Consider the following 27,313-nt stretch of genomic DNA (forward strand, 5'->3'; position numbering starts at 1 on the left):
CTCCTTACCTGTATTTCCCCTCAAAGTTATTCCAAAGGTGAGATGTACACAAAGATGAAAGCAATATTTTGGTGATCTTTGGTATATAGTGAAATATTAAAGACAGCACATCTCCCTCCTTGGTGTCAACAAGAAGAACAAAACAACAAAGCATGCTGCCACTGGAGCTGATATTACTTCAGTGAAATGTTTATATATAAACTGAAATAAATATTAGGCAAACTACCAGTATAGACAAACATAAAGATTGTGCCTCCTTCTGGGAGATAAAAAGGCAAAGAGGCCACACAGGCATCAGTGTCAGCTCAGTTCTGGATGAACTACACCAGACATGCTGTTCATAGCTTGTTCTCTTTAATTTTTTCTGTGGCAAAGGACGCTGCTGCTTCCACAATAAACATGAACTGAAAGTTTCTAGGCATGTCAGATTGCTGAAAGAAACTCCTTGACACCATAAAACCACTCCAGAATGGGATGCATGTGGAAGTCACTGTGTGTGACATCCTACCTCCATTGTGTTCCCAGTAGACTGGGACAGTTCCAACAAGAGCTCAGTGCTGTCTTATTTCTCCCTTGCAGTGATACTTGTTGGCACAGAACTTCTGTCCCATCTGGAGAAGTTTACAATCTCACGGGAAGAAGTTTAGGCTCCAAAGTTTATTGGACATCTCCAAAGTCTTTAAGGTATCCCTACTTGAACTGCTGTGTGCTGGTGGCAGCAGCTTTCAAGCACTCACATAGGAAATCAAATCATGCCAGCTGAGGAGCTGTGAGAGCTGTGCCTTTTGGTTACTTATCAGGTAGAGTTTGAGAACAACGGAGCATAAAACTTAGATCAAGTTAAAGATCTACAGATCATTTATTGGCAAGGTAAACTGCATGACCACCTGCGATTGTTTATTACCCTTAAAACTAAGCAGCTCTGAAATATTTTTCCTGCATATCTCCCTTTCTAATATGATCATTATTGTCCCCTAGGCTGCAGATTTTGAGTCTGCTCTTGAGGCTGGGGCTCCCTTTTTGCACATCTGGTCAAGGATGTTATCCATTGGCAGCTAGTCAAAGGATTTTGTGTTTTGTCCACCAATTTTAAAGGATGGGCTATCAGAGAGACTATTTTGTTTAGCCTCTCAATTTTCTCTTCTTCTTCTTCTTCTTCTTCTTCTGCTTCTGCTTCTTCTTCTTCTTCTGCTTCTTCGTCTTCTTCTGCTTCTTCTTCTTCTTCTTCTTCTTCTTATTCGTATTCTTATTCTTATTCTTATTCTTATTCTTCTTTTTCTGCTTCTCCTTCTCCTTCTTCACCATCTTTACATTTCCATCTTTTCCTGGTTTAGGCTCATTACACAAGCAAGAATGATTGTGCTGCTGGATATGATGCTTTGACTACAAAGTAGAAGCTGACTGGAAAGAAAACAGGATTAAGGCTGGTAAGATATTGCTATAGAATTACTAGAGTAAGAGATTTCACACCAGTATCTGCTGCAGTACTAAAAAGGGTCAGAAAATAATGTAGTTAATCCTAATAGCCTGGTATATTGCAAAGAACAATGAAAATATCTGGAGAGTTACAGATTTGTTCTATGTCATACCAGGCATAACAGAACCACAATGAAAGGATCATATTGCATTTCATGCCTGAAACTATTGGTTGCAACCTGAAACCTAGTTGTAAACAATGTATATTGCCAGTGGTCTCTGCTTTTCTCAACAGCTTTATATGAAAGGAATTGGTTTTTAGAAGAACAGTTCCCTGTCCTGTTGTGCTTCTTCCTATTTGTCCTCCCCTTCACAGGATCCAGATAAAGAAACTTCCCCTGATGCAGTCTCCTCCAGCCCATGATGGAGGGCAGAAGAATCATAGAATCATAGAATATCTTGAGTTGGAATGGACCCAGAAGGATCATCAGTTCCAACTCCCTGCTTCTCACAGGAGCATAGCTGTGCATAACTTTATGTAGCTGTAAAAGACTTTGGTTTGCTTTTAAATTATCTCAAATGTTTTATTGTGACAATAAATAGGAACTGTTAATACACTATTATGAAACTGTGCAGAGCAAGTTGGTCTGAAAGCTGTTGCACAAGGAATCTGCTGAACCTTTTATGACCCAAGGCTTCAAACTTCAGGTTGTGGCACTGGATTCCCAGTCTTTTGCTTCATTTATTTTTGTTGCTAAATTCAGTGATCCGTCTTTTTTAGGATGATTCAAAACCCACGGTTGGTGTTTCACCACTTCCCTGAGCAGCCTCTTCCAAAGCCTAGCCACCCTTTCCAGGAAGAAATTTTCCCTAATATCCAATCCAAGCCTCTCCTGGAGCAACTTGAGTCCATTTCCTCTGGGTGCTGTCACTTGTTACCTGGGAGAATAGATGTGACTATAGGAGGGCAGCCTCACCTTGCTTGTTCCAGTCCACAGGGTGGCAATATAGACAGCACCTCCAAGCACCTGGGGATCATATTGGAGCTGGTGTCACTGCCACTGTAGGTCCTTCAGAAAAAGGCACAGTGCCTTCAAAGGTCATTAGCCATGCTATTACACTGATAAAGACATTTGAGCTAGATGCCAAACCAGCATATTTGCTTCTTCAAATATTTAACAGCTGATAGATAACTAACAACCACTGGCACCTTGCATTACCAGAGCAAGATAAAATCCTTCAAAAAGAGGATTTGCTCAATAGAAGGCAGTCAGGACTGTATTTTTGGATCCTGATAGAAGCTGCTTGCACATGAAACTTAGAAGAGAGAAATTTTCAGTAACCAGTTGCCACGTAACCACAACTAGATGTATTAATTGAACTAAATAGGAGATATAATATGAACAGGGTGGTGCAGTTGACACAACAGAAGGAAGGGATGCCATCCATGGGGACCTGGACAAGCTTGAGAAGTGGGCACATGAGAACATGATGGGGTTCAACTAGTCGAAGTGAAAGGTGCTGCACGTGGGTTAGGGCAATCCCAAGCACAAATAGAGGCTGGGTGGTTAATGGACTGAGAGTACCCCTGCAGAGAAGGACTGTCAGGATGCTGGTGGACAAAAAGCTGGATGTGAGCCAACAGTGGGCGTTTTCAGCCCAGGAGATGAATCAACCAACTTCTGCATCAAAAAAAGCGTGACCAGCAGGTTAAGGGAGGTGATTCTCCCCTGTACTCTGCACTTGTGAGTCACCACCTGGAGTACTGCATCCAGCTCTGGGGCCCTCTGCACAAGGAAGATGTAGACCAGTTGAAGCAAGTCCAGAGGTGTCCACAAAGATGATCAGAGAGTTGGAGCACCTCTCCTATGAAGACAAGCTGAGAGAGTTGGAGCTGTTCAGCTTGGAGAAGGGTAGGCTCCAGGGAGACCTTAGAGCACCTTCCAGTACCTAAAGGAACTACAAAGAAGCCAGAAAGGAACTTCTGACAGGGCATGCAGTGATAAGACAAGGGGCAATGGCTTCAAAATTAAAACGAGTAGGTTTAGATTAGATAATAGGAAGAAATTCTTCACTATGAGGGCAGTGAGGCACTGGGACAGGTTGCACAGAGAAGTTGTGGATGACCCATCCACAAGCTGGGTAGGGGCTTTGAGCAGCTTGGTCTAGTGGAAGGTCTCTTTGACAATGGCTGGGAGGTTGGAACTAGATGACGCTTAAGGTCCCTTCCAAAGCATTCTATGATGACTCTGGGAACAAAGAACTAGGTAAAAATCAAATTATGATAGTAAGCTCTGCTTGAAAGCAGAAATGGTGGTCTAAGGGGAGGTTACTAGGGAAGTTCCTGAAGGATCAGTTCAGGAGCAGTGTTTTGTCATTCTTCCACTAATGACTAAGGACAAGAAATAGTAGCATGTTAATGAAATACTCCTGACACATTGTCAGAAGGATTGTGAATGCTGCAAAAGTATCATTCAGGAAGAGCTGTGCAGCTCAATGCACTGGAGTAGCAGAAACTGAGTGAAATTGAACATACGCTTTTGACAACTTAGAAAAGGAAGTTCTGCCACAAGCTAGGAAATCCTTAGCTGGAATCAGTAAAGGAGAAGAAAGTTGCTGATCCTATGGTTAATCAGGAGATAGCACATCCACAGTCCTGACAGGGTCATGAGAAAGGCAAGTGCTATCACTAGGCAAATTGAGAGATATTTCAGGTCACATTAGGGAAATATTAATACCTATGACAAGGCCCAGGGAAAATCCACATGGGCTACTGTATACAGTTGTCCACGTGAAGGATGAAGATTTTTTTTGGTAACTTTTCTGTCCAAAGATATTGAACAGCCTTTGGAATCAACTTTGAGTAAGTGTGATAAGATTGCAAAGGGATGCTACGATGTGTTCACCTCTTTTTCCAGGGGCTGGACTTTCAAGATGTCTCCCAGTTCTTTTCTTTGACCACCCTGTATCACTGCATGCAATGAGCCTGTAGCTGACAACATTCATTATGACATATACAGTGTTGGATTTTATATATAGTTTTCAGTGACAAATGACTTATCTTTTGAAAACAATGAGTTTCAAAGGGAACAGTTTTTTATGGTTGTGCTGAAATAATGAGGGTAGGAGTAGTATCTTCAATATTTGTTAACCAGTGTCTCTTTTTTTATTTTTGACCACTATATCTAGGGTCACTGAAAAGGTGAAGGGACCTTTGGTTTCAAGCCCATTTATAAGAAAGATGTTATGTTCTTCAGACCTTGTTCTGTACTGATTAGAGGCATCAGGATAAGCAGATTTTGCTTATGACTTTAAAGGTCAGATTTTATAATCCCTTTCATTCTCCATCCTTTTGATCAGAACATTTAGCAGAGTACAATCCATTACAGAGAAACATTCATTGTGAAACATACAATTTTGTTAGCATACATAATGAGAAACTGAACGTGATGGTGAGTCACAGTTTATCTTCCTGATAAAAAATGATATTAAATATCTATATTTAGTCTGAGGCCAGTGGAATCCTACTATTCCTCATTTGCTAGGGCTGTATTTGTATTTAAGTGAGTTTAAAGAGGGGAGTGGCAAGGGGTGTTACATATCCTTATAGGTGATTAGGGTTTATAGCCAAATTATCTCCTGAATTACATTAGCTGAAATCGATGTATCCTACTGGATGAACAGACTGTTCTGTAAAAACTTGGCAGATAAAGCATTAATAAGTGTCAGAGCTGACTTGGTCAATCGAATGATTTGCTGACGCTTCTTTTTACCACAAGCCTGCACTTACAAGTCCAGTGCCAAAGGTTCAGTATATATAGCTGAAGACAGCAAATAGATGGTCTCTTTTTGAGCAGGGTTCTGACAAGCTGCCTGTTTCATTATTCCTCACTGGCAACCCTTTCAGTCAGGAAATTTAAAACATGGTAAAGCTGAAGCTGCCCAATCCTGGCCTGGAGGACAGGATACCTTCCCATGCTGAACTTGAGGTCCTTGAGAAAGAAGAGGCAGACTCCAGACCAAAATGGGACAACAAGGCTCAGTATATGCTGACATGTGTAGGATTTTGTGTGGGCTTAGGAAATGTCTGGAGGTTCCCGTATCTCTGTCAGAGCCATGGAGGAGGTATGTCTTTAATACATCTTAACTAACTTTGGGTATAAACCAGGTTTAATCTCTCTTTCGGTAAACAAATGATGGAATATGTTTAGAAGTGGTCAGTTCCTGTGAGAACAATGATGTTCTCTCTAGAAGACTGCATAACAGAGAAGGTAATTTCACAGGTCATGATCACCCACCGAAGTCACGTTAGTGATGGAAGAAAAGGAAGGGTCTGTTTTTATTTCAGGACACAGGATTGAACAAATGAGTCTTCCAGAGTCTTCCACTGATGACATAGTTTATTTCTTCCATCTAAGCCCTATGTTGCTTTACATACATACATATATGTAGTGTGTATTTAAAATATTAATAAACTACTTGAGATTATGATTCTGATCATGATCCCAAATGATTTTTTTATTATAGGTTTTTCATTGGGCTTGGACTGATCCGTGTATCACCTGCAGAGTCAGTGTTTGTGTAATTTGTGCAAGGAGTAACAGCGTGAAAGAAGTTAATTTTTTTTTTATCAGTTGGTGTTACTAAGTCATTTAAAATCCAAGTGTATGTTATTTACTGTATAATTTACTGGTACTCCTTAGGGTTTAGATAAGGAATGACCATGTTAAAAATCATGTTTTCTTTTGCTGTTTGTTTTGAAAGGTAATTTTGAGCTGAACCATTGCTTAAATATTATACAACAACATACATTTTTCATTTTCTTACAGACTTTTCTGTCTGCTATCTGGTTGTTGTCCATGTTTCACTCTGGGATATGTGTAAAATGCATTTGTTCCTTTGTAATGTTTGATCTTGAAACAAAAATTTTGGCTTAAGGAACAATATTTCAAAGTAATTTTCCTTACATGTGCATGGTGAGATGCTTAAAAATTGCTGTCCTGGTTAGAGTAGGGACAAATGAGGGCTCTGTGGGGAGTTGCTCACACAGACTCGGGGACATGTAACAAGAGGTGGCTCAGTTGCAGCAAGAGATGCTTTTACCATTAAGATTTCTCTAACATGCGCTGATGTTTAGAGTTTGCAGTGCAAACTGGAGGTCATTTGCAGCAGAGTCAGCTCTTGTAGCAAAAAAGTTACAAGACACACACACAGAGTCAGAAGCCCTTTGCTGTATTTGACAATTTTAATTTGAAAAAAGTGGATGCATATCTCCAAAATTGATGGCACTCATTGGCTTCTCAGGTTCTTCTACTTAGTTTTAGAAAGTGGACATGCTCTGTTTTCCAGGATGGATTTATAGGCACTTCCCTGCTTTTTGGTATTTTTTTCCCTTGTGTTCTAGTCATGTGAAATGCACCTGAAAAGCAAGCACCCAACAAATGCAAAGAACTTGGTATGGATCATGGTTTTATGACTGATGTCAGTGAAGACTTACAAATTGCTTGTGTGTGTGTCAGTCCTCTGGCAGCAATTATTTTTCTTTCTCATCATCCTGTAACTTGTCCTTTCTCAGAAAACACTGTCAGAAACTCTGACAACTGTTAACCCTGGCTTCTTTTTTCCCTGGCACTCTCTCAGTCAAATTTTAGGCAGAAATTGAAAGAGAGCACATAGCAAAGGAATTATAAGTTAATACACAGATATGTGTCCTTCTAACCAGACTTGGTACCTTGTCTAATAATCCTTTTGCACAGCACCAAATGCTGGGACTCTTACCAGTGAACACAAGTAGTCAGCAATGCCTTCCTGTAACTTCTTAGAAAGGACTCCCTAATTTCATCACACATAAGGATGGAGAGCTATTGTGCAACCCCTCCTCCTCCTCCTCTGCTGCACAGTGCATTTCAGCCTCTTGTGGTAGGTCTAAATCCAACTCCTGCCACCACTGTCCTCCCATTACAGTTTCTGTTCCCAAACTTCTCCCTTAAATCAGAAAAAAGAAAAAACTGCCTGCTCTTCTGCTCTTCGGTGGATGCCTTTGAATTTGAACATGTGATTATTTGTATTGTAAAAGCAGATCTTGAAGTTCTTATTTCTGAAGATATTTTGGTGTTGAGACAATTTCTGTAATCTCTAATTCCCGTTCAGCCACGTTTGCAGCATACCAAGCACCCAGTGGAGGCAGCACTGCAACATCTTGGATTGCAGCTGTCAGATTGCTGAAGGAAACTCCCTGACACCATAAAACCACTCCAGAGCAGGATGCTTGAGGAAGTCACTGTGTATGACGTCCTACCTCTGTTGTGCTCCCTCTATCCATTTTCACCTACATGCAGTTGGAAATGTGTATTTACTAGACATTTTGGGCAAGTTTTGCCTTAGTCTTTGCCCCTCAACATGGTGGCCAAGATGATTCGTTCATCTTTGCATTTGTGTGGTCCACTCAGGGTCACAGATGTGCCTCTACAACAGAGTAGGGTAAAACTACAACATTATGCACCTTTTTCCAGATCATCCACTAGAAAGCAAACACCACACTCGTGAGCTCACTGAGGAAACTCCATTCTTCCCCAATAGTTCCAGTGCCTCTGCCCTGGGTGGTGTATGTCCTCATACTTTGTGTCTTCAAGATATGTGTTCACTGAATCCTGGGTTCAGAGCAGCAGGAATCCCTGCTCCTGCTCTCCCACTGGAAACGGGGATTATGTTCCTCCTCAGATTGTTCCCAGAGTGATTATTTTAGAGTCCTAAAGCTCACACTGGATGTGATGGTGGATTATGGTCGTGCATTAAGGGATTTTAAAAAAAGCCAGCCAGCTATTTGCTGCGCAGAAAATATCTGCGGTGGATGTGAAAAAGTCCTGTGTGACCACAGATCAGATATTAGGTATGTGCAGAAACAAGGTTGCATGGATTGTCTCCTGAAAATTGTTTCTAATTTCTAAGGATTTGCTTTGCTATCTTAACTTCTTTCTTTCTGAATATGAGTTGTATGGATGAATGTTTGGACCATTTTTGATGGGTGAGGTCTGGTAGCAGTGGTGTAGAGAGTATTCCAGCCAAGGACACCCCTGAATGGGGCTGGATGTCCACCTACTCTATGGTCCGGTGCTTGCACATTTTACATCCCTTATGAAACATAAATGGACTACAGTGAAGTGTAAAATTTACCCTTGTGTGGTACTTGGACTTCAAAGAAGGGAGATTTTTTTCTCTGCAAATTGTCTGTAGTGAAGGTAGTTAGGAACATTGAGTTTATAAGTAACATTTATTTTTAGACGTTGACCTTAAATCTGGAATTATTTGAGAGCTGCTTCTTCCTACATACAACACTATGATAATATTTTAACACTGAGATACCCTAATACACTGAAAGAAATTCGTGGTTACAGAATTTACTTACTTTTGTTGTGATAGATTATGAGTTTATATTATTAAAAATTGAATACTTACCCCAGTGAAATTTGTAGGGCAAAGCACATTTTATCCTTTAATGTCTTAAAAGTTGTCAAATCCATCATTACCAAAGGCAAAATAGAGTTCAATATGCACACAATGTAAAAGGTGTGGTGTTTGCCTCAACAATTCCACCAGCTTAATGAGATAGAAATTTCCTTTCATTTGATAGCTGCCTCTGACGTTGCTCATAGCTTTTGTTTAATCTTTATTGAGCAACATGTCATTTAATCAACTGTTAAACATTTTCATTTTATCCCTGATGACCATTATAAAAAAGAGGATGCATATTTAATGTTCAAACCATTGATTTAAAAGAAGTCTCTAACTCTACAGCTCGCATATGGAAACCTTGCCACTGCATGAGGGAGAACTTTTTTATCTCTGTGCATGCCACACTGAATGAAGTGACAGTAATGACATCAGCAATTCCTCACTTAGCAGTTGATGAAATGACATGTTGCTACAGCTGAGGTCTAAGATCATGTTAGTATAGTAAAACACCTCCATCTGAAGTCTGCCTGCCTTCCCTTCATGAGGAATAATGTGCAAGCAAAAATGATTTTTTTCAATTTGACATAAGAAGCTCTTAGATTAAAGAGAGAATAACAGCTATACAGATGTTCAAACCAAATATTATTTATTTTGAAATACATTATTGGAACAGGATGAGAATCTAATATCTCAGCTGTAAGGTTTACAGACTGGAATATCAATCATTGTTTGTGTACATCTATACAGGGTCTATTTTCACATCATTGGTTCATTTGTTAGGATCATAAAATTGTGACTGCTTAAAAAGTATTTGTTTATCTTTTTGTGTCCCATGTGAACCTGGAAGTGCTCCAAAGGTGTGTGGGTGTGGCACCTGGGGACATGGTGTTGTGGTGAACACTGTGGTTCGTGTTTGGACTCCATGATCTTAGAAGTCTTTTCTAACCATAATGACTCTATGATCCTATACAGCAGCTTTTCCAAGTCAAATTACTGTTTTTCCATTGTAGCTTCTTTCAGAAAGGTTGGGGGGAAACTGAGAGGAAGGGAAAATACAGCAGAGATGGATTTCTGAGCTGGCTGCTAGAATTGAACCCTAGAAACCAAAGAACCCAAGAAAGAGAAAAGAAGTGTCATATATAATTGAGAGCTGTAATTTTATTTCTCTTGAAAATACAACAATATTCCTACAGCTAAATATTGGTAGTTTCAAATACATAAAATGCTATTCAAAATGCTGAGCCCTTTGTGGCACACATCAGGATGAATGACTAATCACTGAAAAGTGATTAGTGCACCAGAAAAGATATTTTTTATTGAAGCCGGTTGCCAAAGGTAGCTGTACAGACATGGTATTCTCAGACTTCTATAAAGCACGTCATTTAGCCACACACAAAACCCCTTCTTACTAAAAAATTATAAATTTTTAAAATCAGCGTGGTTCACCTTGCTTGCAATAAAAACTAGCTACTACTGAGAAAATGCAGACTGCCAAACTGAAAAGGTTTCAGAGGAAAGCCAGAAGAAAAACTGACTTGGGACGTACTTTTTATTAGTAAAAGACTGAAAGATTCATTATGATTTGTTATTTGTAGATGTTTGCTAAACCTCCAACTTCGCTGACTATTCCTCTGTTTCTTCTGTGCCAGTCTATCCCTTCAGGAAAAGAACTATATGGACATCATCTTCAAGAAGAAGAGTATCTCATTTGTTTTCTTCCTCACTTCTCACATCTCAGCTATATCCCCTTCTCAGGAGACCAATTAGTCCTTGCAAGAACAGCCTTGCAATAGTGTGGAGCAGCTCCATGATAGATACAGGAGCCTCAGGCTGGTGCTGTCTCACTTTGGAGAACAGTGGCTATTTTGTAATGCCAGAAAAGAGTGAACTACGATGATCCACCCTAGTTTTGAGGGAAGTGAACTCCCTAGCTGCAAATTCAAATTTAGCGTTGTAGTCTTAGTTGAGATATTGTTACAAATGGTGTCAGTGCTAAAGCAGTCAATTCCTGACTCATGTCTTTCTGACTGTGTGTTTTCATGTCACAAACCTCTGAAACATATAAGGCATATTCCAATTTTTGAGGGCCTAGGGTCTCTTCCAAAACAAGGTTCTTTCCTCTGTTTCCCACCACTCCAGGGACTTCTACAAATTTACTGACTGCAGGAGCTACTACTGTCAGATACAACAGGGCAGCCCTCTCTCCATGCTTTGTTGACTGGCAGCTGAAAGGCATCTAAGCCAGAAATGGCAATGGACTCCTCATCCCCCTGTGCCTGGCATCACTGTTGACAGTGCAAAGGTTTTGCCCATGCTGGGAGAGGTTCTGGGACTCATTTAAACCGTGTCAGACTCAGTCACTGCAAGGAACTGACTCAGTTTGTCCTTTCAGTTTCTAAAGGCTTGTCCCATTCTTTCTTTATGGACTTCCCTAGCTGTGCTGGAACTGGTGTGCACCTAAGGGCCCCTATTCATCTGATTAGACATGCAGTGCATGCAAGTTTGGCTTCAAACAGTTTGTTCTCTCCTGATTCTCCACCCTCTTTCTGTGAATAACACTTCTCCTAACTGTTTTACTTTTGCTTTCATAGAAAACAAGATTTTTGCAGTGTATGCAGTGAGTGCCCCCTCACTGTTGCGTTCCATCCCCTTACATCCTGATGGCTTCCTTTCCTTTGGGAGGGAACCCACCCTCCCCTCCTGATGGGAGAGTCAGTGGGACAACCTCCACACGCAAAGTCTCTGGCCTTTCAGAAAGACGGAGTTACTTACCAATGCATGGAAGTGCAAGCAGCTATAAATATGCCCTGTGCTCCAACCCCGTGTCAGGCTGGTGCAGTTTCCCTCGTGTCACACTCTGACCAGGAGCTCTCATGAGGGTAAGATCAGAGAAAGACGCAATCATTGTGTTTATACCAGCAGTTTTAAATTCTGGAGTATTCTTTCTGTTTCAAGCCCAAGACACCTCATAAGAATCTGAAACCTGATCCTACAGAGTTGATATGGCTGCCTCATCTGGATCTTTTCTTGTTACCTACTCTTTGGAATGCCATATAGGCCTCTGCCATACCACACTCTCAACTCTCTCTGATAAAGCCCTTCTTCAGCACCAGTAACAGTTAAGTCCAGAAGATAGATCTGTACAGCTGCCTGATCCAAACACTCCCCATTTGCACTGAGGATAAGTCCTTGTCATCCTTTGAAACTCAGCTTGCAGTGATTTTAGATCATGGACTGGCAGTTAGTTCCGCTCAGGTGCTCCAAATGGAGACACATCATTTTTTTTTGTCAGGTCACAGTAAGATCACTTAAGGACTTAATTAGAAATTATCTCCCTGGTCAAAGATCTTGTTGAATAAGGAAATGTACAAGCTTTATAGTCTTTTCAAGCTATGACCAATTGTTCCTTATCATACCTGTCAAAGAAAAATCTTTTTTGATAGCTACCATCTCTGTTGGCAGAAGTGGGGGAAGATCAGGCTCTTTCCTATGCAGCATTAGAAAGCATTCAAAGGTAGTCTGAACTTTTTGCTTTCAGCAGACAGCAGGCAGACTGATATTCTGATTTAGGCTCCATTTTTTGTCACTAATCTAAAGTGCACCATTCAGGCCCAGTTCTAGCAGTCTGGGCAGATGTTGCTTTCCCTCCAGGACAGGGAGATTCAGCAGCAGCACAGTCCCAACACCATAGCTCTCCCTATCAACAGCACAGCATGTAAAATTTGCTGCAGGACTCTCAGAGTTGAACTACCTTCAATGGCAGACATGCCAAGAGTGCTCTGTATCAGCCTCAGGGGATTTCCTCCAGATGCTTACAGAGGTACCTTTATTAAGATACTGTAGAAGAAGTCTTTAAGCATAACACGTCTATGACAGAGCAGTCAGATAAAGGGGTTCCATGACCTTGCACAGACACAAAAAGAGGAAAGGAAAAAAATTAAAAAGGTGTGCTCTGTGCTCACAGCGCCCCAGCTTTCTTGATAGCTTGGAATCCCCAGGAAGTAAATTTCAGTTTCTGGAATGGTTTTCATTCTTCAGGTTTCCTCTTTCACTTGCTATCTGATTTTTGTTGCACATGATGGCAAAGTCAGTAAACAGCCAGATCTGAACCCTTCACATTCTGGTCTGCATTCTTTTTATTACATTCCAATGACTTGCTCCTGTTAGATTAGGAAGTTAAAGACATTTTGTAATGACAGATAACCATAATTCTAATGTGTGGCAATATTCAAGCATTTGACTCTGCACTTTCATAGTCCACTGCAATGTTCTATGTTATCTCCCATTTCCAAGGTACACCTTGTTCAGGAAAAAATTTATTAAGAATACTTGTCCTGTACTAACCAACTTTATAATAATTAAGAAGGTTTGAACCCTGTACTTCAGATGTCTTCAAATCAAACATAAAAGTTGTTGAACATAGATGCCAAGAACTTATTGTTATCTTAGGCAGACAGCCCCAGGCTCCTGCCTAATATTTTGAGGTACTCTGCTTAATTCATTCAACGATTTCATATACTTTGCATGAGTCACAGCTATAAAACCATAATCTTTTGCAGAAAAATATAAGGGGGTGGGGGGGAGCGGGGAAGTAATTCCAGGAGAGTATCTACCTTTCCTCCACTTCTACCTTTCCTCCACTTGCAATACAAAGGTGGCTTTTTCAAAGTTTAACCTTGAGAGTGTATAATTTCTGTTTATGTGTGTCACTTGGGAAGAATAAGAATTCCTACCTGAAACCACATACGTAATCGAGTGCCCTGCCTGGGCAATCAGGCAAAGCATTGCTCAGAAAACAGAGAAGGGTTTCCACAAAGATGCTTACAGGTCACTTATTATGTCAACATCCAACAAACTTAATGTTTTTGTTTTGTTGTAATACTTCACTGATCGGAATTGTTGTTTTTCTTGTCCATTTCAGGAGCCTTCATGATCCCTTTCCTGATTTTGCTAGTCCTGGAGGGCATCCCCCTGCTTCACCTTGAGTTTGCCATTGGTCAAAGGCTGAGGAAAGGCAGTGTGGGCGTATGGAGCTCTATCCACCCTACTCTGAAAGGGGTTGGTAAGTCAAAAAGTCGCCTGAGAAAGCACAAGTCTGAACTGATAATCTAAAGAACAAATCTTCTGGGTTTTATTCTGGTGTGCCATAAGAGATTTCAAGATCTATTACTTTTCCCCTCTTCCTAACTCTCTATTGATAGGTCAAACTATTCATGATAAAGCACAATGACAATTTGTGTTCACATTCTCAAATACCATGGGCCCTGTTAAAACCTTTCTCTAATTTGAGACCAATTTCAGGCCCCAGAGATATTTTCTATGTTAGCCATACTGGCTGTTTTTACCATTAGGATGAACCTTTAGGTGTGCCAAAAATTGTTCTGTAACTGTTCTGTGGATAAATATTAGTTGAATCTTTGTCTGATAGACCTCAGCTCCACCTAATTTTAGTTTTTTGCATCTGAGACTTACCATTCCAAAAGCCACAGGACCAATATCTTGCAGAAAATAACTTATTCACCTCTGTACCAGACTCCCGAGTGTTCAAACACTCCATTTGAAAATGTAGCAAAACCAGCATTATGCACACAACATACAAACCTCCACAGCTGCCTCATTACACAGGAAACACAGGAGGTGCCTCTGAACGCCAGGAAACCTTGTGAGGGTGAGCAAGCAAGGCACAGGCTGCCCAGGGAGGTTGTGGAGTCTCCAGCCTGAGAGATATTCAAAGTCTGCCTGGACATAGTCCTGGGCAACCAGCTTTGGGTGGCCCTGCTCGATCAGGAGGTGGGACCAGATGACCTCCAGAGATCCCTTCCAACCTCAACCACACACTTGAAAGGGAAGAAACAGGGCTGTTTTGGCATACACTGCATTTGTAAATCAGTTACAAAAGATAATTGTTCATTGCAGCTGGAATTTTTCAAGATTCTTTAGGACCTGAGAGCCCTCAGGAGCTAATGATTAGCATTTACTGTCTGCCAGAGAAGTCCTCAGATGTTGATTACTTGGGAAGGAGCAGAGGAGGACAGATACCAGAGTGAATTCTGTACCTGGTCACAGACTGTGCCTCCTGGCAGCCATCCATCCTGTACAACACCACCTCTGCTGACCTCTGCAGGGACGTTGAGGAAGAAGGAGATATCTGGGGATATCTGGAGATCTGGAGATATTCCACATCAGTTGAGCTTTACATGTGTCCAGCATCCCAAACTCCCTAGATATTATCTGGCAAGGCTGTGAACTGGATTGTGTGGTGTCTGTAGGGAATTAGTCCTCTCATAAAGATGGCTCCTAAGGGGGCATCAGCTTCGGTCTCAGAGAGGTTTCAGGATGTAACTCTACCTAGGACTCACCTGTCCAACCTTTAGGCAACAAATTCAAGGTGATCAACCTACATCCAAAATGTAGCAGGGGAGGAAGGAAAGGTTGAGTTTGATACTGTGTACTTTGATATATCTTGAAGACAAGAGTGTTGAAATGTACACTGTGTTCTGATTTTTTTTTTTTCAGGCATCGCATCAATGTTTGTATCTTTCCTGGTGGGCTTATATTATAATACTATTATTGCCTGTGTGATGTGGTATTTCTTCAACTCCTTCCAAGAGCCCCTGCCTTGGAATAACTGTCCTCTCAATGACAACAGAACAGGTATATTTTATAAAATTCTGTATTTTGTTGCACAGCACAGATTTCTGTTTCTAACAGCTACACTGAATGAGCCTTTCTGTGAAATAACAGTAAGGCATGGTAGTCCTGTCAGGCACATTGCACTGTTTGACACTTATGTTTTGTACAAATTCACATTAAATAAAATCTGGCCAGCACTTAATCTTTGAGGCAAATTTTGGCTTTTTATATAAAGCTTCATGGTAGATTTTGACAGATGTGTTCATATACAGAATATTCACTAAGTGCAGATCTAGTATAAACGCTAACATTTTCCAGAATTAGGCAATGTGTTTCATCCATCTCTTCACCAACAGCCCTCTGTTAGCACATTGAAAAGGGAAAAAAATGCACAATCCATTTGAAACACCTGTATCTCTCAATATGGCAAGTCTTCAGCCCCTTGGAGACTGCTTGGTGACAGCAGCTTTGCTTTCCATAGCCAGCCCTGTGTGACACTGTATGAAGCAGGTTTTTCTGCTGGGTCTGTGAACAGCTATTCAGAGTGCTCTGCTCCTCTCCTCCCAAATAAAGTATGGAAAGCCTAATTTGAGGGCAGGCCAGGGCAGAATAGTGCACACGCCAGGGCAGTGCAGGAAGCCGAGGATTCAACTTGAGCTGACAAGACCTTGAACAATGCCCCACAAAACAGAAGACAAAATATTGCTGAAGGAGGTGTGGGGGAGGAAGGAGGTGTGGGACAGGAAGGGCCACTGTATTAAAATACCTGTTAAACAGCTGTCTTTTACATGTCTCATTTTGCCATGAAACTAGCCTCCAAAAATCTGAAAATTTGCCAACAACGAATCCATTGGCATTAAGTGGTATAATTTAGAACACTGGTGTTTATTATTTAGCTTTCTCTTTTTCAAGTAAAAGAAGACAAACAGAATGACAACCATTTGTGGTTACAGATTACGTAGAAGAGTGTGCCAAGAGCTCTCCTGTAGATTACTTCTGGTACAGAGAAACGCTGAACATCTCCACTTCCATTGAGGATTCCGGCAGTATCCAGTGGTGGCTTTTGCTATGTTTAACAAGTGCGTGGGCTGTGCTGTACGTGTGCACAATCAGAGGCATTGAAACAACAGGAAAGGTACTCTATCCTGGGGGGATTTTTAATGAGATAATTTTAATAATGCTGTTGTGATTCCTTGTTTATACAGAATTAGTAATGCTGTAGAAACTGTCTGGGTTTTGAGTAAAAGCATGTCTAAAATTTTGTGTTATCACCAGGACTGCTTTTTGAAGAATGAACGTGAATGAAATGGAATCTGACTCGATTTAGTTTGTGTGGAGATTTTTGTGAGCAATTTTTTGAGTCTTCCTTGTCCTTACAGGTCCTAGTAAGACATTCTTTAGGTATTATCACTTTAACACTAATATTATCTTTAATGCAGGATCGAGGGACTCTCTTTTTATTATGGCCATTCTCTTCAAAACATGCCTATACAGATTTATTTGGGTTTGTGCAAATCCTAAATATTGTCTCTACAAAAGAGTGACCAGCAAAGCCCTAAGAGTCCATCCTTGCATCAGGCTGGTCTGAGAGTGTAGGTTATTTTTGATGCTGCTTTTGAATGGTCTGAGTTGAATTTCAACAATGACAATTTCTCTTAAATAGGCTACTATTGCTAAAAAGTATGTCTGTTATCAAAAATGTACTCCACATACTATTTCATTGAATATTTATTAGTGTGCTAATTGTGACTCGCTTGAAACTTGCCATTATTGTTAGTCACCATACCTTGATTATTTCCCTCTTTTCTTCTCTTTTTTTAACTCAAGTGTTTTGTTTTATTTGAATGGTTTATTTACATTTTTTTGGTGCAGGCTGTGTATGTGACATCAACTCTCCCATACGTGGTGCTTACCATTTTCCTGATCCGCGGCTTGACGCTGAAAGGATCAACCAATGGAATTGTGTATCTCTTCACCCCTAATGTAAGTCACTGCTTGGGTCATTGCTCAGTGAAACATGATGTGGTTCTCTCTGTAATTAACAACTGATTGCAAATTAGTCCTCTCCACTGCTGCTTTTCTATCCCTCAGACACCTTAAAAATCTTGGTTCTGTGAGGTGAATCCTTTGCATTGGATATAACAAGTGTACATACACACAAATATTTTCTCTCTCTCTCTCTCCATCCTCCATCAAAATTTTTTATAATGAATTGAATGATCATCACAGAGCAGTGGGGTTGCCATTTATTTGGCTTGATTTATTTTCCTGTATTCTACTTAAGAACCAGCCTAAATTTATAGCATGAATCATGTATTTGGGAACCCATCTAATTGCCATATGAACAAAAGACCTAAGAGAATGGTTTAATTATACAGCAGATTTTAAACAAAATTAAAAGTGGGATCATTTTCCATGAGCAGATCTCTGAATGATCATTATTAAAGCTAAGCAATAAATATCTTTTCTGAGAACAGGCATGGCAGCTGTCAGCTATGGAAAGCATTTTTTAGATCAATTTTCAAAATACTTATATAAAAATTTCAGATGGGTTTTCTTTTAGAATAAAAAAGTAAGTTTGACAACAAGTATTGACCTATTTGTTGAAATTCTTCAAGAACAGTGAGTTTGACATGGTTAATGTTCTTGTTTTCATTGTTGTTTTAAATGTCTCCTACTTAGTTTAAATAGCAATGTTGGATGTGCTTAAAGCTGTGTTTCTGATGCCTCAGGTTACCGAGCTGGCAAACCCAGGGACGTGGCTGGATGCAGGAGCTCAGGTGTTTTACTCCTTCTCCCTGGCCTTTGGGGGCCTCATTTCATTCTCCAGTTACAACTCTGTTCAGTAAGTAGCCAGACAAAACCCAAATTTCATATGAGTATTTCGTTCTTTCAAATGAAGCATCTCTATTTTGCCCTATTATTGTGCTACTTGGGACTGGGACAGCCTCCCCTTAGACATGTAAGATGCATCTCCTCTGATTGATCCTAGCTCTCCAAACCAAGATTTCAGGTCCCTGTTCTGGCTGACTTCCTAGAGAAAGATGTGGTGATGCAGGATAGGAAGAAGGGGGCTGGCTGCCCACCAGCAGCTGATGAGCAGGAGTTTCCTCTGTGGGAGTGCTCAGTGCATGGTGAGGCCCTTGGTCTCAGTGCTGTCAGAGCAGGGTGGTAGAGCACACATTTCAAATCAATTCACAGAACACAGTTTAAAACTTAGCTTTGAGATGAGGAGATACATCTAATTTTGAAATTTAAATTCAATTTCTTTGTATGTGTGCTGTGAGGCCAGGGGGTGAGGAATCCCATCACGCAGAGACTGACCCAGCCTGCAAACTACCATGCAGCACTATATTCTACACTCTCCCTCATAAAATATTGGAGCAACCACCAATGCCTCCTGGTGCCTGCCATCCCTTCAGCACTCTTGCAGGAAAACCGTGTGGCATTCTCTAAACCTAATATTTTTGACAAACATCTCTGAATTAAGTTTGGATATGTGGTTTGGTCATGCATTCAGAAATCTGTGTTTCAGTTTTGGTTTGGGTTCAATTACACCACACCAGCATTTCAGTCACTGAGGAAGTTCCTTGCTACCCCTCTTGATTTCAGGTGTTTTTTGAAAAGATCCTGTGGAATTTTTGGTGCCCGCAAGTCTCAGTGTGAGGTGTCAAGCCCCACCTAAGGACCAAGTCAATGTCCCACAGTCATGGGGTCAGAACTGAGAGTATTCACCTTTCCAAAAGACACAAAGGAAAGGACCAGTGCCCTCTGGGTTTTCCAACACACAGGGCAGTGATATCGGGCCATGTTCATTCAATGCTCAGTGATTCATGACTTAAGGAGGAAACTGAACAAAGTCAAGGAAACTTCCAAGGAAATATAAGTAAAAAAATCCCCATGCAAAGTCCACAGTGTTACACTGTGGTGTTGGGCCACCTGCAATCCAGAACCAGCTGGATCAGGTATCAGTGACTCTGCCCTAGATGGTTTGGGAGTATAAAAACATCATAAAATACAACAAGGTTTCAATGCCATCAAGAATTCACTAACTCATAATGAGAAGGAGCTTGAGCACATTACTTTCTCTAAAAGGAAAAAATGCTTTTCAAGCCTGTCATGGAGAATCTCGTGTTACATTGCAAAAACTGACACAAGACTACAGCCAGGAATTCCCATTCAATGCCCTATGTCCAGCAGAAGCCTATTTGCAATGCTTTAAATGGGGAAAGAACACAGTGTGACAGGTCTTGGTTGGACAGGCTTGCCTCTCCTCTTGAACATGTTCAGAAAATCAAATATGACAACATCAAGTTTATCTCAATACCCCTCTCTTGCCCAGGAGAAATAAGGTATCTACCATTTTACAGCCTTCTCTTAAAACCATTAACTAAATGAATATTGATATTTTATCTTATCCCTCAGATGAAAGTCTGTTTCTGGCTCGGCAAATTCTTTGTGTTAGCACAGGCACACTGAAGTGCCTGCAGCAGAGAAGTTTCTACAAGGAATTTTTCTGTCCCATCTTATCAGCATAACATTCCATTGTTCTTCCAAAACTTGAGAACATTTTGAACCATCTTTTGTTCAACAGTCAAACAAAACTCTTCCCAAGTGCTCTTGGCTACTGCAATTTCACCATACCTAAGAGATATGAAAAGTGAAATTCTGCTCACTTTTCCTGTCTGAGTATCTGAATTCAAGCCCAAATCTTTCAACTTGCAGCACAATACACCAGCAGTGAAGGCACAGCCCATGGCAGTGTGTGTCTGCACACATCCATGACAAGCTTGAAAAGGAGGGGACATAACTCTTTTGCCCCTCATACTTTACTTCCCATGAACCAAACATGAAAACAGCTCAGGCAGTTATTCCTTATGAACAGGATTATTTGAAGTGGAAAAAACCACCAAAAGAAACCAAAACCATAGCTATTAAATTGCTTGAGGCACCAAGTTTTAATTTACTGAATCTAACAGCACTACTTGCGTGCCCTTAGAGGGTACACTGATGTACCCGTGCATTTGTAGACTACTTTTTTCTTAGTCTTGGTAGCCAGTTTCACTGTTTATTTTGGGAATGTGATTGACATCCATTGTTTCTTGTCTTTGAATTGCAGCAACAACTGTGAGAAAGATGCTGTGATCGTTTCAGTGATCAATGGTTTCACATCCATCTACGCCGCAACCGTCATATATTCCATCATTGGATTCAGAGCCACAGCAAGATATGATGACTGTTTTGACAAGTGAGTTACTGTGAAAAGAACCCCCACAGAATATGCAGGTGTTTGTTTAGCTGAGGCAGCTCTGTTAGCCTGCTGATGATGGATTTATCATTTCTGATTAATTGCAGCTCTTGACCCACATGGCATCAGAACTACTCATTATTTATAAAAATATGGAATCTTGTGGAACAAATCCCATAGAAAGTGATAATTGTTTAAGTCACCTTATTTCCTACATAGATGTTACATAAGCAACCACATATCACATTATTGTCCATGCTGACATGTGGCATGAATGTAATATTCCCTGGTTCCTGTGTTAGCTCTGTGTTTAGATTTCCTTCTGGAGAGCTTAAATGCTTAGGTCTCATCAGAGATGTCTCATTTTACCAGGGCAGCCAGACTCTGTGGTTTCCAGTCTAGTTCCTCCACATTCAACTGTGAAACTACATGATTCAGAAGCTGCCCAGTCTGGGGACTGGTGTTTAGTCTGCAATGCTAAGACAGGCACCTAACTCCTGCACAGGTTTCTAGACTGTCCATCCATTTAGTGTCATCTGTGCCATGAAAGACAGTGCTATACTCATCTTGGAAGAAGAAAGAAAGAATTGCACCTGTACATCTGCTGGACTTTCCAGTGTCAAATCTGATCTTGATATTGTTCTCTTAATAATTTGTTCAATGAGGTAAATGAATCCTGATGATGCTTACAAATAAACAATCTCAAATTACTTCCACTTCACTTTTTCAGAAATATTCTTACTCTGGTGAATGCATTTGATTTGCCAGAAGGTAACGTAACCCAAGATAACTTTGAACAAATGCAGCAGCTGTGCAACATGACTGATCCAGAAACTTTTGCAAGCCTCAAGTTTGAAACCTGTGATCTGGAAACTTTCCTGAATGATGTAAGTTTAACACTCTAACACATATTGATACCTTAAATATGGTAGGAATGCATAGCCACTATTTAGTTGCCAAGTCTAATGACTACCAATGTAAATTTAAGTGCCATGTGATGTTAATGATCCTAAATCTTCCCCAGGGAGCTGAAGGAACTGGCCTAGCCTTTATTGTCTTCACTGAGGCTATTACCAAAATGCCTGTTTCACCTTTGTGGTCCATTCTCTTCTTCATCATGCTCTTCTGCTTGGGTTTGTCATCTATGTTTGGAAATATGGAAGGTGTGCTTGTACCTTTACAAGATCTCAAGATTATACCCTCCAGAGTTCCTAAGGAACTTATTACTGGTAAGTGCTTTTTTAGAGAGAAGTGACCTCCCCACTCTCCCCAGAGAACAGCTTGTGTGCTGAAAAAGAGGGACACTCCACTTCTACCTTCTGATCTGGAGTGGTCTTAAGACTCCCCAGTAACCTACTGAAGATTTTCTCATGTTCCCCAACAGGGCAGCTCCTGTAAGGTTCCATCTGAGCCTGCAGGCAGCTGTTCACCCTTAGGCTTGCCCATCAGCCTGCTCACAATGACCACTATGTCCTCCACTGGGAAGCTGGAGGACCTGAGTCCTTCACCCAGGCAGGATTTCTCTCAGAGCAACGTTTTCCCATCAGCTACGAGGAAGAGGACCTCTTTTCTTTCCTCAGCTTTCTCCCTTTTTTTTTGTGACATCTCCCACCTGTGCAATGTTAGGAGAGTTTTACCCAAATAGAAGCCAGCCTTCCCAGAGTGCCATTAAAAAATAAAGTGGTGGCCTTCAGGCTGCAAGAGTTACTTTTAAACCTTTATAGCTACTGGGGAAATACTTTTCTTCCTCTTTTTGCTTTTGCTTTCTTTGCCTAAGTGTGCTGTTGTTTTGGTTTTTTCCCCCAGGTCTCGTTTGTTTGGTGTGTTATTTTATAGCCTTCATTTTTGTGCTGAATTCTGGTAACTACTGGCTGACTCTATTTGATAGTTTTGCTGGCTCTATTCCCCTGCTGATAATTGCATTTTGTGAGATGTTTGCAGTCGTCTACATTTATGGAATAGACAGGTATGAACTACAGCTTAACCATTACTGGATATCAATGCATAAAGTGATTATTGTTGTATAACTACAGTGTTGCTGGATCTCTGTGCACAGAATTTCTCTTACAGAATCAATGAAATGATGCAGCTGTAGTTTAGGGTTGCTTATACGTTTCAGGTTTCTTAAAGAGTTCTCAGCAAAAAGAAATAATGCTTGTTAAGAATTTAAATATGAATTCTTTCCATTTTATTAAGCCATTATAATAAGTAATGCTCTTTAACAACCAGTTCAAATAAACACATCCCTAAGATTGCAAGAGAATATTAGGCATTAACAAGAGCCCTGGAGTGCAATGATATGAGTGCAAATAATTTATTTTCAAAGTAGGCATCAGAATGCAGAAATTTGCAACAGCTACAAAAGAGCCAGTATATTTCATTTGCCTTTTAAATATGGTGACATTTATAATAACCCTTCTTCAGGATAATTGCATTAGACATTTAATTAGCAGAAGCAAAGTACAAGCACATTGGCACTAAGCTGAAGGTTTAAAGTAGATATATCCCAGGAGTATTTGCAGGGAGTGCTAAATGATACTGTCCAACACGGGGATCGCCAGGCAGGCTGCAGATACTGGTTTACAGCAGGTTGCAAATCCAAGGCTACTGAGATATGTTCTCATCTCATAAATCCAGGACTTCATCAGTTGTAGCAGTGAGTAACTATCCTCTCAGCTTTCTAGAAATGTAATAAATCAAGTTTCAACATCTTCATGTTTATAATTAATACATAAGAAATGTGAAATAAAGTACAGGAAATTCAATCACCCACAAGTTTTACTTGAACTTGTGCCAGATCCAGCTGCTGCTCCTGGCAGTGGGGTGAATGCCCTTGTGACCCATTTTCCCATACTTTTATACTACCTGAGGAAGCATGAATCAGGTTAGGTAAATTAGATGGTGTACCCTTGAGGAAGAGAGCTTATCTTAATTTGTTCAGAACAGAAAAGTCTATCTTGATCACTTTTCCTTCCCTTTAAGATCTCAGAATTCTTTACAAAGTAAATTAAAATTATTCCCAGGACACAAACATGGGTTGAGTCTATAAAGTGGGGGCAATATGTTTGTGTGTGTGTGTGTGTTTGATTCAGAAAAGACCCTCTACCAAACTTTCATGTTCCTGTCCAGTACACATCACTGTAGTCCTCTATGAGAACAGAGCTATCAGGGCTGCCCAAAGGTGGTCCTATCTGCTCCAGATGAATTTCTGTGACCTTTTTCTGAGAAAAGATCATTGGTGGAAGGGTGGCTCTGTTGCTTGAAGGAGAACATGTGTGTTATCCACACATGAACTATGCCTGAACATGTGCTGCAGTCAGGACATGGGGCTCCGTATCATTTTAAGACACCTAGATCTCAGATGTTAGGGATGAAAAGATGAAATCAATTTACATAGTAATTGAGATTCAAGTGGATTCAGTGTGTTGTTCATAGCTGAAGGACCGACTGAATAGCCCCCTCCTAAAAGTTTATCCCCATAGGATATGCAGGAAAGCTAGACAAAAGGACTAAAACAGAAACCCCAAACTTCCAAACTAACTATTTTTAAAGAAGTGTGTGTGGAAGGTTGCATTATATGGAGAGGCCATGAATTGGTTCAGGACTGATGCAGACAGTACCACTCTCAATGCAGGGCTTGTTTCTTCTTGTGGAAATATTTTTGCCTCATGGTCCATGAATAATCCAAATAACACCATTGTAGGTGTTCTAAATAATGTGTAAAGTTCAATATTGTTTCATTATTCAGCCTGAGAAAACTGGTAGATATCCAAAATAGGCAAACATTATATTATAATCTATTAAATTACTGCTATTTGCCTTTGTTCTTTTTTAATATTGTGTCACTCCCTTTAATTTATGCAGCGCTGAGATCCTTAACAAAAATTTGTGAAGCAATACTGAAACATGTTTTGGGGAAAATCCCCAAAAAATCTGCACTGATTCTTTCCTGTTGAAACTATTTCACATATGCCTCACAGACTTCTTCAAGACAGTACATTTCCACAAATAATTTTCCTGACTTGCAATGATATGTGCCTTCATTTGAACTCCTGAGGTCTAACTCCTGATGTTGTCAATTCTGGTCTCACACTGGCATTAGCTAATTCCTGGGAACCACAGCTAACGGTAGTTTGGACTTCTCTGGTTATGAGCAGGCATTCTTTGATCCTGGCCAGCTTTTAAGGCCCTGAACTTCCTATTTTTGTTTCTAGGTTTAACAAGGATATTGAGTTCATGATTGGACACAAGCCCAACATTTTCTGGCAGGTTACCTGGAGACTTATCAGTCCCCTCATTATGTTAGTTATCTTTTTCTTTTATTTTGTGGTGACAGTCAACAAAGAACTGCTCTACAGTGTTTGGGACCCTAGCTATGTAAGTGTATAAACCAAAATATTTATTTATAATTATTTTAAGTATTCTTGTTTAACATAAGAGTCATTGTCAGTTATATTCATCTTCCATCAGTTTTCTGGCAAACTTGCTACAAGACATGGAAATGGGACTGCTTACTTTTCTCCTCCTTTGCAACCTCTCTTCCCCCTTAATAATGTTTCAGACCTCCCTCACCCTTTGATTTCAGCCTTCCCACAAAAAGGCTGATTGGCCATAAAGCCCTGGTGGCCTGTCAGGCCCCCCATTCCCACATTCCTTTGTGCCAAGGAAGTGTTCCAGTCCCCCAGTCTCCCTTCCTGGCTTTTACTTCTTACATGCCATTTTCTTTACATCATTTTAAAGAAAAAATAAATCCAAAACAGCTGAGGCTGGAAACCCTCAAGCTGTGGAATTGGCAAACTGTTGTGCCAATGGCCAGCCACTGTTCTGATGACATTTTTGATCTGTTGAATTATTGAATGTGTGCATATTCCCAGGTATTTGCTCCTCATGACTTTCTACAACTTGGTTGTTTGCTCTTTCAGGAGGAGTTCCCCAAAACAGAGAAGGTTCAATATCCCCCCTGGGTGTATGCTATCATTGTAATCCTCGCCGGAGTGCCCAGTTTGGCCATCCCTACCTTTGCCATCTACAAAGCCATCAGGAACTACTGCCAGAAAAAGAATGATCGTACTGGCCTTATTGCTACATCTGAGACTTCCATTAATGGAAACTTAAAGCATTTATCATAAAACAGTTTTTCTTTTCAAATGTGGAAGGATGCTCTGTCAGTGAGGAAAGTAAAAAAAATATTTTTTTTTAAGAATCCGGAGTTAGTTTTATTTTCATGAAAGGATAACCGTGTGTTGTTTCCAGGTAAACATTTGCTTAACAATGCAATGCACTGTGAAGAGTTGATGGCCTAGCTCCTAGAAGCAAAACACTGACTTTTGCAAGTGATGGGGGCACCAGGTCAAATCATTCATGCTCTTTCTGGTTCTGAAGCCAGCCTGTTTGAAACTGGCTTCCATCCCCTCCTCTTGGGGATGCACTGTGCGTGAAATGCCATAAGTGACTCTTCCATGTGTAATCATTCTAGTTGGGTGGCCAATATGAAGGGTAACTTAATGCTGTCTTCTCTTGCACATTAAATTGTTTTTATTTTACATGCCACTGTGTTGCACAAAGCCACTAATATTATTTGTCTCATAAAGAAGTTTAAAATATTTAATAAAAACATTTCTAAGTACAAGAATGGCAGCTTGATTAATTTAGAATTCTATATATTTTATGAATTGGCTATAACTCCCAAGTTACAAGCAGATAGTGCTACTTTTGCTGATGACAGCAGAGGTAATCTTGCAGTGGGGCAGCAGCAGTTCAGGAAACAGCAAAATCTGCCTTCTGTGGCACCCATGAGCAAGGGGTGCACAACTTGTCTGGGGTGTCCGTGATGATGGGAGATCCGAGGCACACAAGGGTGCAAATCTTGCTCTCCTCTGTTGCCATCAGGGTAGGTGGCTCTGGTTCGTGTACACACACTCACACACATTTACCTTAAAACTATTTCAAGGCTCTAACTTCCATGTGACCCAGTGGAGCTCAGTGAGGAGCCCCATTCCTCATGTGGCCACCAGAGATGGAAAGGGGCACTGTTAGAGCACCCAGGCTGAGTGCCTGGAGGACACATTGTCCATGTCCCCTCTGGATGGGTGATCCTCTTCATCCAGCTGTCTGTGTACATGGACAACACACTTGGACCACCTTGCAGCAATTCCTACACCCACCTTTTGGAACAAGAATGGATCCAATTTACACCCTCATACTGATTGTAATTGAAACACTCTCTTAAAAGAAATAGGTATACTTAGGGTATATTTACTCCAGAATGTATCTTTAGTGTAGTCTATCTGCTCTAAATAGAGAGTAAAGTACCAGGTATTACATGTGTACTGCATGGAATCATAGAATCAATGGTTTGGGTTGGAAAAGGCCTTGAAGATTAGCCAGTTCCAACTTTCCTGCCATGGGCTGGGACACCTTCCACTTGATCAGGTTTCTCCAAGCCCCATCCAACCTGGACATGAAGACTTGCAGAGATGGGGCATCCACAGCTTCTCTGGGCAACTCATTCCAGAGAATCTGAATGATTAAATTCATTTACATTCAATTTTCAATTTTTTAAAA

General features: G+C 40.6%; 1 protein-coding gene across 1 annotated transcript; it reads left to right on the forward strand.

The window, feature by feature from the left end:
- The first annotated feature begins 5,265 nt into the window (after window positions 1–5,265).
- On the forward strand, window positions 5,266–26,356 carry SLC6A19 (solute carrier family 6 member 19). The gene is made up of 12 exons (XM_048289120.1): window positions 5,266–5,541; window positions 13,790–13,930; window positions 15,385–15,522; window positions 16,455–16,636; window positions 17,374–17,484; window positions 18,234–18,346; window positions 20,621–20,749; window positions 21,480–21,636; window positions 21,774–21,978; window positions 22,556–22,715; window positions 24,964–25,126; window positions 25,672–26,356. The coding sequence occupies exons 1-12, from the start codon at window positions 5,340–5,342 to the stop codon at window positions 25,876–25,878; spliced, it is 1,908 nt and encodes a 635-aa protein (XP_048145077.1). The 5' UTR covers window positions 5,266–5,339; the 3' UTR covers window positions 25,879–26,356.
- Window positions 26,357–27,313: the final 957 nt, after the last annotated feature.

Source organism: Corvus hawaiiensis, chromosome 30, assembly GCF_020740725.1.
Source record: "Corvus hawaiiensis isolate bCorHaw1 chromosome 30, bCorHaw1.pri.cur, whole genome shotgun sequence".
Taxonomy (NCBI): domain Eukaryota; kingdom Metazoa; phylum Chordata; class Aves; order Passeriformes; family Corvidae; genus Corvus; species Corvus hawaiiensis.